General features: G+C 43.5%; 1 protein-coding gene across 1 annotated transcript in view; it reads right to left on the bottom strand.

The window, feature by feature from the left end:
• elmod1 (ELMO/CED-12 domain containing 1) overlaps window positions 1-14,140 on the bottom strand; it is a 73,203-nt gene that overhangs the window by 25,169 nt on the left and 33,894 nt on the right. The window contains exons 5-8 of the mRNA XM_078545519.1: window positions 12,757-12,886; window positions 2,774-2,907; window positions 2,589-2,657; window positions 1,856-1,879 (exon numbers count right to left, since the gene is read on the bottom strand). Of these exons, the coding sequence (XP_078401645.1) occupies window positions 1,856-1,879; window positions 2,589-2,657; window positions 2,774-2,907; window positions 12,757-12,886 (357 nt within the window). The remainder of the gene's footprint in view (window positions 1-1,855; window positions 1,880-2,588; window positions 2,658-2,773; window positions 2,908-12,756; window positions 12,887-14,140) is intronic.

Here is a 14,140-nt window from a genome sequence, read left to right on the forward strand (position 1 = left end):
GAAATCATGCTTGACAAATCTACTGGAATTTTTTGAGGATGTAACTAGTAGAGTTGATGAGGGGGAGCCAGTGGATGTGGTTTATTTGGACTTTCAGAAAGCTTTCGACAAACTCCCACATAAGAGATTGGCGTGTAAAATTAAAGTGTATGGGATTGGGGGTAATGTATTGAGATGGATAGAAAACTGGTTGGCAGACAGGAAACAAAGAGTAGGAATAAATGGGTCTTTTTTCAAATGGCAAGCAGTGACTAGTGGGGTACCGCAGGGATCGGTGCTGGGACCAAAATTTTTCACAACATATATTAATGATTTAGATGAGGGAATTAAATGTAATATCTCCAAATTTGCAGATGACACAAAGCTGGGTGGAAGGGTAAGCTGTGAGGAGGATGCAGAGATGCTTCAGTGTGATTTGGACAAGCTGAGTGAGTGGGCAAATGCATGGCAGATGCACTATAATGTGGATAAATGTGAGGTTATCCATTCTGGTAGCAAAAACAGGAAGGCAGATTATTATCTGAATGGCTACAAATTGAGAGAGGGGAATGTACAATGAGACCTGGTTCTCCTTGTCCACCAGTTGCTGAAGGTAAGCATGCAGGTGCAGCAGGCGGTAAAGGTGGCAAATGGTATGTTGGCCTTCATAGCCAGAGGATTCGAGTACAGGAACAGGAATGTCTTGCTGCAATTGTACAGGGCCTTGTGAGGCCACACCTGGAATATTGTGTGCAGTTTTGGTCTCCTTATCAGAGGAAGGATGTACTTGCCACAGAGGGAGTGCAGCGAAGGTTTACCCGACTGATTCCTGGAATGGCGGAACTGACATATGAGGAGAGATCGAGTCGATTAGGATTATATTCGCTGGAGTTCAGAAGAATAAGGGGGGATCTCATAGAAACCTATAAAATTCTAACAGGACTAGACAGGGTAGATGCAGGAAGGATGTTCCCGATGGTGGGGGATTCCAGAACCAGAGGTCACAGTCTAAGGATATGGGATAGACCATTTAGGACTGAGGTGAGGAGAAATTTCTTCACCCAGAGTGTGGAAGTTGTTACCACAGAAAGTAGTTGAGACCAAAACATTGTATGCTTTCAAGAAGGAGTGAGATATAGCTCTTGGGGCGAAAGGGATCAAAAGGCATTGGGAGAAAGCGGGAGCAGGCTATTGAGTTGGATGATCAACCATGATCATAATGAATGGCGGAGCAGGCTCAAAGGGCCGAATGGCATTCTCCTGCTCCTAGTTTCTATGTAAATGGTGGAGTGAATAAAATCAGATATGCTGAAGAGGCCAGAATTAGGTGAGCACAGATATCTTGGAGGGTTATGTGGCTGGAGGAGATTACAGAGATAGGGAGAGATGAGGCTATGGAGGGGTTTGAAAATAAGGATGAGAATTTTAAAATCAAGACAGTGCTTGACCAGAAAATAATGTAGGCCAGTGAGGCGGTGGTATAATGGTGGTGTCACTGGACTAGTATTCCAGAGTAAAGAGAAGTAGGAATGTAGCTCTGAAGAAGAGTCGTATGGACTCGAAATGTTAACTCTGTTTCTTTCTCCGCAGATGCTGTCAGACCTAATGTGTTTTACCAGCATTTTCTGTTTTTATTTCAGATTTCCAGCATCTGCAGTATTTTGCTTTTATCTTGGATTAAGAAGCTATTTCTTTGCATTGGGGACATTGGTATTGAAAAATTTAAACATTGTTACAGTCAGATACCCATACACTTTGACATATAAAATAGATTTTTCAACACTAATGATCATCCAAAAAGAATGGTTATGAAACAATGAGATCAAATGCAAAGCAAGGTACAGATGAGTAAAAGAAAATGAAGTGATAGTGGTACCTTATATCTTCTTTGGTTAGTTCCCTAAAAGGGCGAAATTACAATATGACAATGGTCAATGAATATGACATTGTTACAATATGTGAACTTGCAATGAAGAAAATAATCCACAAAGCTGGAATCAAGTGAAAACATACATTCAAAATAACTAATAAAAACGGTGTGCGTGTGCATGTATGCGGGAGCGGTGGGGAGGGTTCAATGAAATGTTGCAAATACTACATTTGCTAAGTAGTTGAATTTATTTCAAGTAACAATCTCAGCATTAGCACTCTAAAAATTGTGATATGTTCTCTTTTTTTCTTACAGAATTTAAAAAAATGATTGTTTCAGATGTGAAGGATGACAATATTATATTGATAAGTAACTGAACCCATCAATGTAAGGATGAATACTAGTAATATAATTGTCATTGAAGAATATGATCACTTCAACTGTATGTTAATTATGCTTTTCCAGACAATGCATGACTCAGAAAATTTCATCTCTTACCTTCTACTCCAAGATAGTTCTCCCTAATTGATCAGCTCCATATCCCCATTTTTAATAATTGACATTTTAAAGAATATGAACAGCAACATTTTTAAGTCCATTTTGTTGCATTTCAGTGAGATGATTCAATAGAGTTTTATTTGGAGTAAAAAAATTTACTGAAGTAAACCATTGAAATTCAACCCAGAGGGTAATGACAACACAATGTTAAATAAAGTATCCGACCAAATGAGCAAGTTACCTGTATTTTGGCTGATGAGAATCAAAAAGAACTTGCCGCGCAGTTGCATTGTCATGTTCTGCAAAAAAACTGAACAAAAAAGCTAATCAGAAAATTTATATAGTTTACATAATTCATACACAAGAAGCAGGGGAGGCACGTATCAGCAAAAGAGTTTTAAAACATTGTTTATAATTTATACTTACACCAAGTTACATAGCCCCAACATCCCCATTCCTCTGAAGTCAGTCTTTGGGTCTTCACCTTGGAAACCTATTTCACACCATTGCTTGCTAATTCGACCAGTCAACGTTACATCAGGGCGAAGGAAAGTCCACAGCTAACAGGATTGATAGAAAACAAAAAAAATTCTGCACAAATTGCCTTATTTAAATCAAATTATAATAGGTAGGTGAATAAACAAGATTGAATTTGAATTTGAATTCAATCTCCTATCATCAGTGTCTACATGGCATAAAATACAGCTATTCCTTGTTTGGCACTCCTAATGTGTTCCTAAAAAAACTTGTGTGCTCAATAAAAATCACTTCCCATAAGGAAGCATGTAGGGGTGGGTTCTGTTCTTGATCTGTAATTTTTTACATTAAAAACCTATTCGCTGCCATGATCCTAACTGGCCTAAAATCCTCTTCCTAACTTAGAAACATAGAAACTAGGAGCAGAAGTAGGCCATTCGGCCCTTTGAGCCTGCTCCGCCATTCATTATGATCATGGCTGATCATCCAACTCAATAGCCTGCTCCCATTTTCTCCCCATATCCTTTGATCCCTTTCACCCCAAGAGCTATATCTAACTCCTTCTTGAAAGCATACAATGTTTTGGTCTCAACTACTTTCTGTGGTAACGAATTCCACAGACTCACCACTCTCTGGGTGAAGAAATTTCTCCTCATCTCAGTCCTAAATGGTCTACCCCATATCCTCAGGCTGTGACCCCTGGTTCTGGACTCCCCCACCATTGGGAACATCCTTCCTGCATCCACCCTGTCTCGTCCTGTTAGAATTTTATAGGTTTCTATGAGATCCCCCCCTTATTCTTCTGAACTCCAGCGAATATAATCCTAGGCGACGCAATCTCTCCTCATACGTCAGTCCCACCATCCCAGGAATCAGTCGGGTAAACCTTCGCTGCACTCCCTCTTTAGAAGTACATCCTTCTTCAAATAAGGAGACCAAAACTGCACACAAAATTCCAGGTGTGGTCGCACCAAGGCCCTGTACAATTGCAGCAAGACATCCCTGTTCCTGTACTCAAATCCTCTGGTTATGAAGGCCAACATACCATTTGCCTTCTTTACCGCCTGCTGCACCTGCATGCTTACCTCCAGCGACTGGTGTACAAGGACAACCAGATCTCGTTGCACATTCCCCTCTCTCAATTTATAGCCATTCAGATAATAATCTGCCTTCCTGTTTTTGCTACCAAAATGGATAACTTCACATTTATCCACATTATGCTGCATCTGCCATGCATTTGCCCACTCACTCAGCTTGTCCAAATCACACTGAAGCATCTCTGCATCCTCCTCACAGCTCACCCTTCCACCCAGCTTTGTGTCATCTGCAAATTTGGAGATATTACATTTAATTCCCTCATCTAAATCATTAATATATATATTGTGAAAAACTTTGGTCCCAGCGCCGATCCCTGTGGTACCCCACTAGTCACTGCTTGCCATTCGGAAAAAGACCCGTTTATTCCTACTCTGTTTCCTGTCTGCCAACCAGTTTTCTATCCATCTCAATACACTACCCCCAATCCCATGCACTTTAATTTTACATGCCAATCTATGTGGGACTTTGTCGAAAGCCTTCTGAAAGTCCAAATAAACCACATCCCCTGGCTCCCCCTCATCAACTCTACTAGCTACATCCTCGAAAAATTCCAGTCAATTTGTCAAGCATGATTTCCCTTTCATAAAACTTGCTACCCTTATTCATTTACTCTTAACAACATATCTCTCGCTCACCACTTCGTGCAAGCTGCTCCTCTTGATCCCTCCCCCTCGCAGTTTCCCACTTGCTGCTTCCCTCTTTCGTCCTCGACCTTCCCTTTACCGATGCCCTCACTTCCTCTGGCTTGCCACTCTTCTTGAAGTTTCCCTCTTCCAGCCCTCCTGCTTGCCGCTTCCTTCTCTCGACCCGCTAACTCCCACCCACTCGCTGCTTTCCTTTCTTGACCTGCTGCTTCCCTACCGCTAACCGCTGCCCTTTCCTGACTCCCTTGCGCCCTCCCTCCCTTTCACTACCCTGCTCCCAACTCCGTCGCTACTTCTCTTTCACCATGTTTCTCCTGAGCCCTCACTCACAGGAAAGGGTCAAGAGTGGAAGCAGCGAGGAGGAAGCGAGGGGGTCGGAAGAGGAAATTGGTGAGCAGGAAGGAGCTGGGGGTCGGGAGGGGTGGGAAGCAAAGCGGCAGGGTGTTCTAAAACAAAAACAGAGACTGAGTATACACAGCTACAACACTGTTCCTGGGGCAAATGTAATAACAAATGTAATGCTAAAATGAAAACGAAGGCAGTGCTACTCGAATAATTTTCATTATTTCCAAACGGCACTAAAATGAAAATGCACTATTAGGATGTGCTTTCAAAGGGGATTACATAACATTAATTTTAAACAAAACAACTCTATAATATGCTCTATTGTGAATATTATAGGCCACGGTATTTACAGGAGGGAACCGGGGGTACATGTTTGCGGGAGTGAGGGAGGGGAAAGAGGAACCCAAAATGCAAGGACAGCATAGATCCAGATCTCATCATTATTTTTTCCTGTTTCTCACCCAGCAGCCAGTAAGGTTGACAGGATGGTTGGCTGCCAGGCAGGAAACTTGCATCACAAGTTTAGTTCAAGAATATTGTGGATGCTGGAAATATGAAGTAAAAACAGAAAATGCTGGAAATACTCAACAGGTCTGGCAGCATTTGTCTTCCCACTGCCTCCCTTTGTTTGGATGGCAGCAGTTGGTGACGTTTCCATTTTCTCCGTTTACACATTCTTAGGGCCCATCTTTTGCTTCTATAGTGGACATGTTACCATCTCATTTTACCATGCATCATCATCTCATGTCATTTAATCTCTCGTGCCTTTCACCCTATCACAGACCTTCCTTTTTGTTTTGGATTTCTAGCATCTGCGGTTCTTTGCTTTTATCTCTGTGTTTAATTGACTGCCACTTCTCTTCAAGAAATGCCAACCTTGAAGAAGTTTTGTTCTACTCTCCGTCAGGATTTTCGTATCTCTCTTTTGCCTTGTTCACCTTCATTGCTTTCCATTTCTCTCCTGGTGTTTGACAAGGTGTTTACTAAAACCCGCTTTCACAGCCATATTTCCTTTCTCAGTGACTGTCTCCGTCTCCGACTTACCCCATGTGGATTTCAATTGAAATTCCATCCCTCAGGTTTCGAACCCACCCAGGATTACAGGTATCTCCGGGACATACAACGCTCCTCGGACTGCTGTTCCCGTCGTATTCTGAGATCCACACGCAGTGCCATGTGCTGCCGTATGAACACACTCAACCTCTCCCTCCAGCAGCACCGCCGCACCCTTTTTCAAAGCTTCGCGTGCCCCCAGTTTCATTTTATTCTTCGTCTCATCCGACGCCTCAATAAGAAACTTTTTCTCTTTCTCTCAAGTGCTGAGGAACGCAAGCTCCAACAACTCATCGACACCAACACCCATCCAGGACCCTCTACCCCTGCCTGTCCCTCTGTCCCCATCCCGTCTTCCAATCCCAGCCCCGGCCGTGTATTCACCATACCCCCTGACCTTCCCCTCTCCGACACTGAACGTTCAATGCTCAGCAAAGGACTTAGTTTCATACCCTTACGTCCTCATCTCAATGAATTTCGGGCTCGGCACGATGCTGAACTCTTCTTCCGCCGCCTTCGTCTCCGTGCTCACTTCTTTGGTCAAGAGTCCTCTCCCCGTTCAATGGATCCTTTTACCCGCCTCCAATATTCTTCCTCCACCTGGACCCCTCCCTCTGGATTCTTACCTTCTCTTGATCTTTTCATTGAGAACTGTTGGCATGACATTAGTTGTCTCAATTTCTCTGCTCCTCTCACCCATTCTAACCTGTCTCTCTCTGAACTTACTGCACTCCGTTCTCTCAGGTCCAACCCTAACATTGTCATCAAACCCGCTGACAAGGGTGGTGCTGTTGTTGTCTGGCGCACTGACCTCTACCACGTAGAGGCTGAGCATCAACTCGCAGACACTTCCTCCTTCTTTCCCTGGACCATGACCCCACCACTGAACATCAAGCCATTGTTTCCAGGACTGTCACTGACCTCATCTCCTCTGGAGATCTTCCTTCCACAACTTCCAACCTGATAGTCGCCCAACCTCGGACGGCCCGCTTCTACCCAAAATCCACAAACAGGACTATCCTGGCAGACCGATCGTGTCAGCCTGTTCCTGCCCCACGGAACTCATTTCTCGCTATCTTGACTCCCTTCTCTCTCCCCTTGTCCAGTCCCTTCCCACCTACATCCGTGATTCCTCTGACACCTTATGTCACATCAACAATTTCCCGTTCCCTGGCCCCAACCGCATCCTCTTCACCATGGATGTCCAATCCCTCTACACCTCCATCCTCCAATTGGATGGTCTGGTGGCTCTCCGCTTCTTCCTCGAACAGAGGCCCGAACAATCTCCATCCACCACTACTCTCCTCCGTCTGGCTGAACTTGTTCTCACATTGAACAATTTCTCCTTTAACTCCTCTCACTTCCTCCAAATAAAAGGTGTGGCTATGGGTACCTGCATGGGCCCCAGCTATGCCTGTCTCTTTATGGGGTATGTGGAACATTCCTTGTTCCAGTCCTACTCCGGCCCCCTCCCACAACTCTTTCTCTGGTACATCGATGATTACTTCGGTGCTGCTTCATGCTCTCGTCGGGACCTGGAAAAATTTATTAATTTTGCTTCCAATTTCCACCCCTCCATCATTTTCACATGGTCCATCTCTGACACTTCCCTTCCCTTCCTTGACCTCTCTGTCTCAATTTCTGGTGATAGACTGTCCACCAATATCCATTACAAGCCTACCGACTCCCACTGCTACCTCGACTACAGCTCCTCACACCCCGCTTCCTGTAAGGACTCCATCCCATTCTCTCAGTTCCTTCGTCTCCGTCACATCTGTTCTGATGATGCCACTTTCAAAAACAGTCCCTCTGACATGTCCTCTTTCTTCCTTAACCGAGGTTTTCCACCCACGGTGTTTGACAGGGCCCTCAACCGTATCCGGCCCATCTCCTGCGCATCCGCCCTCACACCTTCTCCTCCCTCCCAGAAACATGATAGGGTCCCCCTTGTCCTCACTTATCACCTCACCAGCCTCCGCATTCAAAGGATCATCCCCGCCATTTCCGCCAACTCCAGCATGATGCCACCACCAAACACATCTTCCCTTCACCCCACCCCCGGCGGCATTCCTTAGGGATCGTTCCCTCCGGGACACCCTGGTCCACTCCTCCATCACCCCCTACTCCTCAACCCCCTCCCACGGCACCTTCCCATGCAACCGCAGAAGATGCAACACCTGCCCCTTCACTTCCTCTCTCCTCACCGTCCAAGGGCCCAAACACTCCTTTCAAGTGAAGCAGCATTTCATTTGCACTTCCCTCAACTTAGTCTACTGCATTCGTTGCTCCCAATGTGGTTTCCTCTACATTGGAGAGACCAAACGCAGACTGGGTGACCACTTTGCAGAACACCTTAGGTCTGTCCGCAAGCATTACCCAGACCTCCCTGTCACTTGCCATTTCAACACTCCACCCTGCTCTCATGCCCACATGTCCGTCTTTGGCTTGCTGCATTGTTCTAGTGAAGCTCAACGCAAACTGGAGGAACAGAACCTCATCTTCCGACTAGGCACTTTACAGCCTTCCGGACTGAATATTGAGTTCAACAATTTTAGATTATGAACTCTCTCCTCCATCCCCACCCACTTTCCATTTCTTCCCCCTCCTTTTTGTTTTTTTCAATAATTTATATAGATTTTTCTTTTCCCACCTATTTCCATTATTTTTAAATGTATTTCCACCCATTGTTTTATCTCTACCTTTTAGTCTTTTTAGTATTCCTTCACCCCACCCCATCCCCACTAGAGCTACCTGTACCTTGTTTGTCCTGCTTTCTACCCTTAATTAGCACATTCCTTTAGATAATATCACCACCTTCAACACCTCTTCACCTTTTGTCTGTGACATCTTTTGGTTATCTCCACCTATCACTGGCTCTTTACCTAGCTCTTCTTGTCCCAACACCTCCCCACCCCTTAAACCAGCTTATATTTCACCCCTTTCCCATTTTTACTTAGTTCTGTTTAAGGGTCATGAGGACTCGAAACGTCAACTGTGCTCTTCTCCACCGATGCTGCCAGACGTGCTGAGTTTTTCCAGGTATTTCTGTTTTCGTTTTTGTTTTGGATTTCCAGCATCCGCAGTTCTTTGCTTTTACCTTCCTTTTTGTTCTTTCCCTTCTCCCTTTCGCTGTCTCTGTACTTGCTTAAAACATTCCTTTTCTAAAGTTTTCTAGTTTTGATGAAAGATTCTGACATGGAAACTCTCTTTCTCTCTCCACAGATACTGCCAGACCTCAAGTATTTGCACCATTTTCTGTTTTTTCCAATACAGACCAGTTATTTTAATGGAAAGCGGCACAATATGGAAGATTTGGAGGGAAATTGAAAAAAGACAAACAAAGGGAGTGTATACATACAAACACACGAGTTGGGAGGAGGCGTAGGCCACTCGGCCCTTCGAACCTTCAATGAGATCATTCAATGAGATCATGACGGATCTGACTGAAACCTTCCAGCTACCCCTGATAATCCTTCACCCCCTTGTTTATCAAGAATCTATCTACCACTGCCTTGAAAACATTCAAAGACTCTGCTTCCATTGCCTTTTGAAGAAAGGGCTTCCAAAGACTCTCTACCCTCAAAAAATGTCTTCTCATTTCTGTTTTAAATGGGTGACCCCTTATTTTAAACAGTGACCCCGAGCTCTAGATTCTCCCTCAAGAGGACACATCCTCTCCACATCCGCCCTGTCAAGACCCCTCAGGATTTTGAAGGTTTCAATAAAGTCGCCTCTTACTCTTCTCAACTCCAGCAGATACAAGCCTAGCCTGTCCAACCTTTCTTCATTAGATAACCTGCCCATTCCTGGTATTAGTTTAGAAAACTTTCTCTGAGCTGCTTCTGATGCACTTATATCCTTCCTTAAATAAAGAAACCAATACTGTGCACAGTACTCCAGATGTGGTCTCAACTGAACAACTGTGTAACTGAAGTATAAACACCCTACTTTTATATTCAATTCCCCTTGCAATAAACAATAGCATTCTATTAGCTTTCCTAATTACTTCTTACACCTGCATAGTAGTCTTTTGTGATTCATGCACCAGGACACCCAGATCCCTCTGCATCTCAGAGTTCTGCAATTTCTCACCATTTAGATAATATGCTCCTTTTTTATTCTTCCTGCCAAAATGGACAATTTCACATTTTCCCACATTATACTCCACTTGCCAAATCTTTGCCCACTTGCTTAACCTATGTCCCTTTGTAGCCTCCTTATGTTCTCTTCACAACTTACTTTCCTACCTATCTTTGTATCATCAGCAAATTTAACAACCATACCTTCTGTCCCTTCATCCAAGTCATTGATATAAATCTGTAAAAAGTTGAGGCCCCAGCACTGATCCCTGTAGCACACCACTCGCTACATCCTGCCATCAGAAAAAGACCCATTTTTGCTTACCCTCTGTTTCCTGTGGCCAGCCAATATTCTATGCATGCCAATATGTTACCTCCTACACCATGAACTTTAATTTTCCACAAAACCTTTCATGTGGCACCTTATCAAATGCCTTCTGGAAATCTAAGTACAGTACATCCGCTAGTTCCCCTTTACCCACAGCACATGGGACTCCTTCAAAGAACTCCAATAAATTGGTTAAACATGATTTGCCTTTCATAAAACCATTTTCACCCTGCCTGATTGCCTTGAATTTTTCCAAGGGTCCTGCCATAACATCTTTAATAATAGCTTCCAATGTTTTCCCTATGACAGATGTTAAGCTAACTGGATTGTAGTTTTCTGTCTTCCTTCCTATTTGAATAAGGAGTTACATTTGTTATTTTCCAATTTAATGGCACCTTCCCCAAATTCAGGGAATTTTGGAAAATTAAAACCAATGCATCACCTATTTCACTAGCCGCTTCCTTTAAGTACGAGAAGAGACTGGCAGCTAACATAAAAGGGAATTCAAAAGTCTTCTATAGGCATATAAATAGTAAAAGGAGGAGTGGAGATGATTAGGGGCCTACAAGGGATTTGTGCATGGAGGCAGGGGCCATGGCTAAGGTACTAAGTGGGTACTTTGCATCTGTCTATACGAAGGAAGAAGATTTTTCCTAAGTCATGATGAACGATGTTGAAATGCTTAATTGATTAAACATTGAAAGAGAGAAGATATTCGATAGGCTGGTTGTACTTAAAGTTGGTAAGTCACCAAGACTGAATCAGATGCATTCAAGGATACTGAGGGAAGTAAGGGTGGAAAACTGCTCAGACACTGGCAATAATTTTCCAATCCTCTTTAGATGTAGGTGTGGTGCCAGAGGACTGGAGAATTGCAAAAGTTGCTACCTTGTGCAAAAAAAAAGTGTAAGGATAAGCCCAGCAACCACAGGCCAGTCAGTTTAATGTTTGTGGTGAGGAAGCTTTTGGAAATTCAGGACAAAATTAAGTAACTTGGGAAAATGTGGGTTGATTAAGGAAAGCCAGCACGAATTTCTTAAGAGCAAATCATGTTTAACTAACTTGCTTGAGGGTGATGCAGTGGGCATGGTGTACATGGACTTACAAAAGGCATTTGATATATGCCACAGAAAAGACTTGTGAGCAAAGTTAGAGCTCATGGAATAAAAGGGACAGTAGAAATATGGATGTGAAATTGGCTGAGTGATAGGAAACGGAGACTAGTGGTGAAAGGTTGTTTTTCAGATTGGAGGTCTGTTTATGGTGTGTCGGTGTTAGGACCACTGCTCTTTTTGATTTATAGTAATGAGATAAACTTTAGTGTACAGGGCACAATTTCAAAATTTGCGGATGACACAAAACCTGGAAGTATTGTGAACTGTGAAAAGGATTGTGTTAAACATCAAAAGGACATACAGGTAGGCAGAATGGACAGACAAGTGGCAGATGAAATTTAATGTAGAGAAGTGTGAAATGATTCATTTTGATTAGGAGGAAAGGCAACATAAAAATAATGGGTGCAATTCTAAAGGGGGCACAGGAGCAGAGGGACCTAGGAGCATATGTGCACAAATCACTGAAGGTGGCAGGCAGATTGAGGGCACAGTTAATTGCAGCATACAGAATACTGGGCTTTATAAGTAGGAGCATATGGTACAAAAGCAAGGAAGTAATGATAAACCTGTAAAAAACACTGGTTTGGCCTCAACTGGGTTATTCCATCCAGTTCTGGGCACCACACTTTTGAAAAGATGTGAAGGCATTAGAGAGGGCAGAAAAGATTCACGATAATGAAGTTCTTCATCCCTGGAACCAGTTACATAGATAGATTGGAGAAGCTGGGGATGGTTTCATAGGAGAAGTTTGAGAGATTTGATAGAGGTATTCAAAATCATGAGGTCTCGATAGAGTAAATAGGGAGAAACTATTCCTATTGTTGGAAGGGTCGAGAACAAGGGGTCACCAATTTAAGGTGACTGGCAAAAGAAGCAATGGTGACATGAGGAAAACTCGCAGTGAGTGATTAGGATCTGGAATGCAGAGGCAGATTCAATCGTGGCTTTCAAAAGTGAATTGGATCATTACCTGAGGAAGAAAAGTTTGCAGGGCTACGGGGAAAAGGCAGAGTGTGGCACTAGGTGAATTGCTCTTCTTGCAGAGAGGCAGCACAGACATGATGGGCTGAATGGTTACAGAACAGAAGGAGGCCATTCTATGGTACTATGATAGTCATGTGATTTGAGAAACAGGGAACTAGACGATTAGCATTAGGAAGTCTTTAGAAAACACTTATTGTTGGCTGCATGAAATATAAGTGGCAGTGTACAGCAGCAAAATAAAAACATTATAGCAGCTGTACAATCTGCTGTCTCTTTATCCACTGACCTTCAATAGCATTTCTTCGTGGTGTGGGTTTTCTGAATCATACTGATCTCTGCGGAGTCTTTCCACTTCTGCAATCAGTCTTCTATATCCTACAATCTGTAGTAGACAGGCTTGCAGAGAAATCCCAAACCTTGGCAGAACAAAACAGCAGTTTCAGGTTGTTCATATTGAGAAACAGCAATAGTATTTGTAAATGTGCTATTCTTTTTTGTGCTGTGGTTAGTTAGCAGATGATGCAATGCCCTCCCCAGCTTGATGTTAATAGTACATTGCGCCACCAATTATGTGATTGAGTCACAATTTTGCATCTTAAGTGAGCCCCACTTGCCTTTAGTGTGGGCCTCATCAATTGTCTGATTGCTGCTTTGTTATGGCAGCTGGGTGGGATCTTAAATCAAGATTTTAACCCTTACCTTACCATTTCTTGCCCATTATAAATTATGGACCTGCCCCTCCTGAGTGGGTTACTCAGATGCTTTAAAACCCACTGCAGTTAAATTTAATCTGTGCCCCTCCCCAGACCCCTCCAACCTCTCCTGCCCATTGTGCTTGCAGTAGAGACGAGGGAGCTGAGGGGAGTGTGGGATTAAAATCAACCTAAAGGCTCAGTGGCCCTGAATTATGGAGGGAAACAAATTCAGCCACAGTTCCTGTCCCAATTGCTAACCTGAGATTCCTACTATCTAGTGTATGTGGGCAATGGGAAGACTAGCACAGGATCCAGTTTGGCTGTGATACGCTCTATGCTTCAATTGCCAATTAACATATACCATCTAAAGTCACATGAGCTGTTATTGCACAGTCAATATACACCTTCTAAAGGGAATTACATGTTACTTTTAATAGAAATTGAATGGTAAGGGATAAAATTACTTGAGTAAATTAATACATAGGGCAGGATTTTGTTGTCGGCGAGCAGGGGGCGGGGCCTGCTCGCCGATGCGTAAAATGACGCGGGATGACATCGGGCAGAACCCCTGACCCATTTAAATTTTCAGGAAGGCAGGGGCACAGCAAAATCAGCTGCGGGCCTGCCGACCTGTCAATGGCCAATTGAGGCCATTGACAGGATCATTTAAACAATTAATGGACCTGCCCCGTCCAACCTTAAGGTTGGCGGGCAGGCCAGGAGCCCCGGCGGCAAATAGAAAAAACATGAAACCTCATCCACCAGCGGGATGAGGTTTCATGCAGGGTTCTAAAAAGTTTAATAAAGTTTTACTGTAATTTATGAACATGTCCCATCTCATTTGACATTGTCACACGAGGGGGACATGTTAGGGAATTTTTTTTTCTATTTTTAATCTTTTTAAAAGTGTAAGCGATCTCCCTGAAGCAGCACTTTGCCTCAGGGAGATGTGTACTCTTTCATGCGCATGTGCGA

This window comes from Cetorhinus maximus, chromosome 7 (genome assembly GCF_964194155.1).
Source record: "Cetorhinus maximus chromosome 7, sCetMax3.hap1.1, whole genome shotgun sequence".
NCBI lineage: Eukaryota > Metazoa > Chordata > Chondrichthyes > Lamniformes > Cetorhinidae > Cetorhinus > Cetorhinus maximus.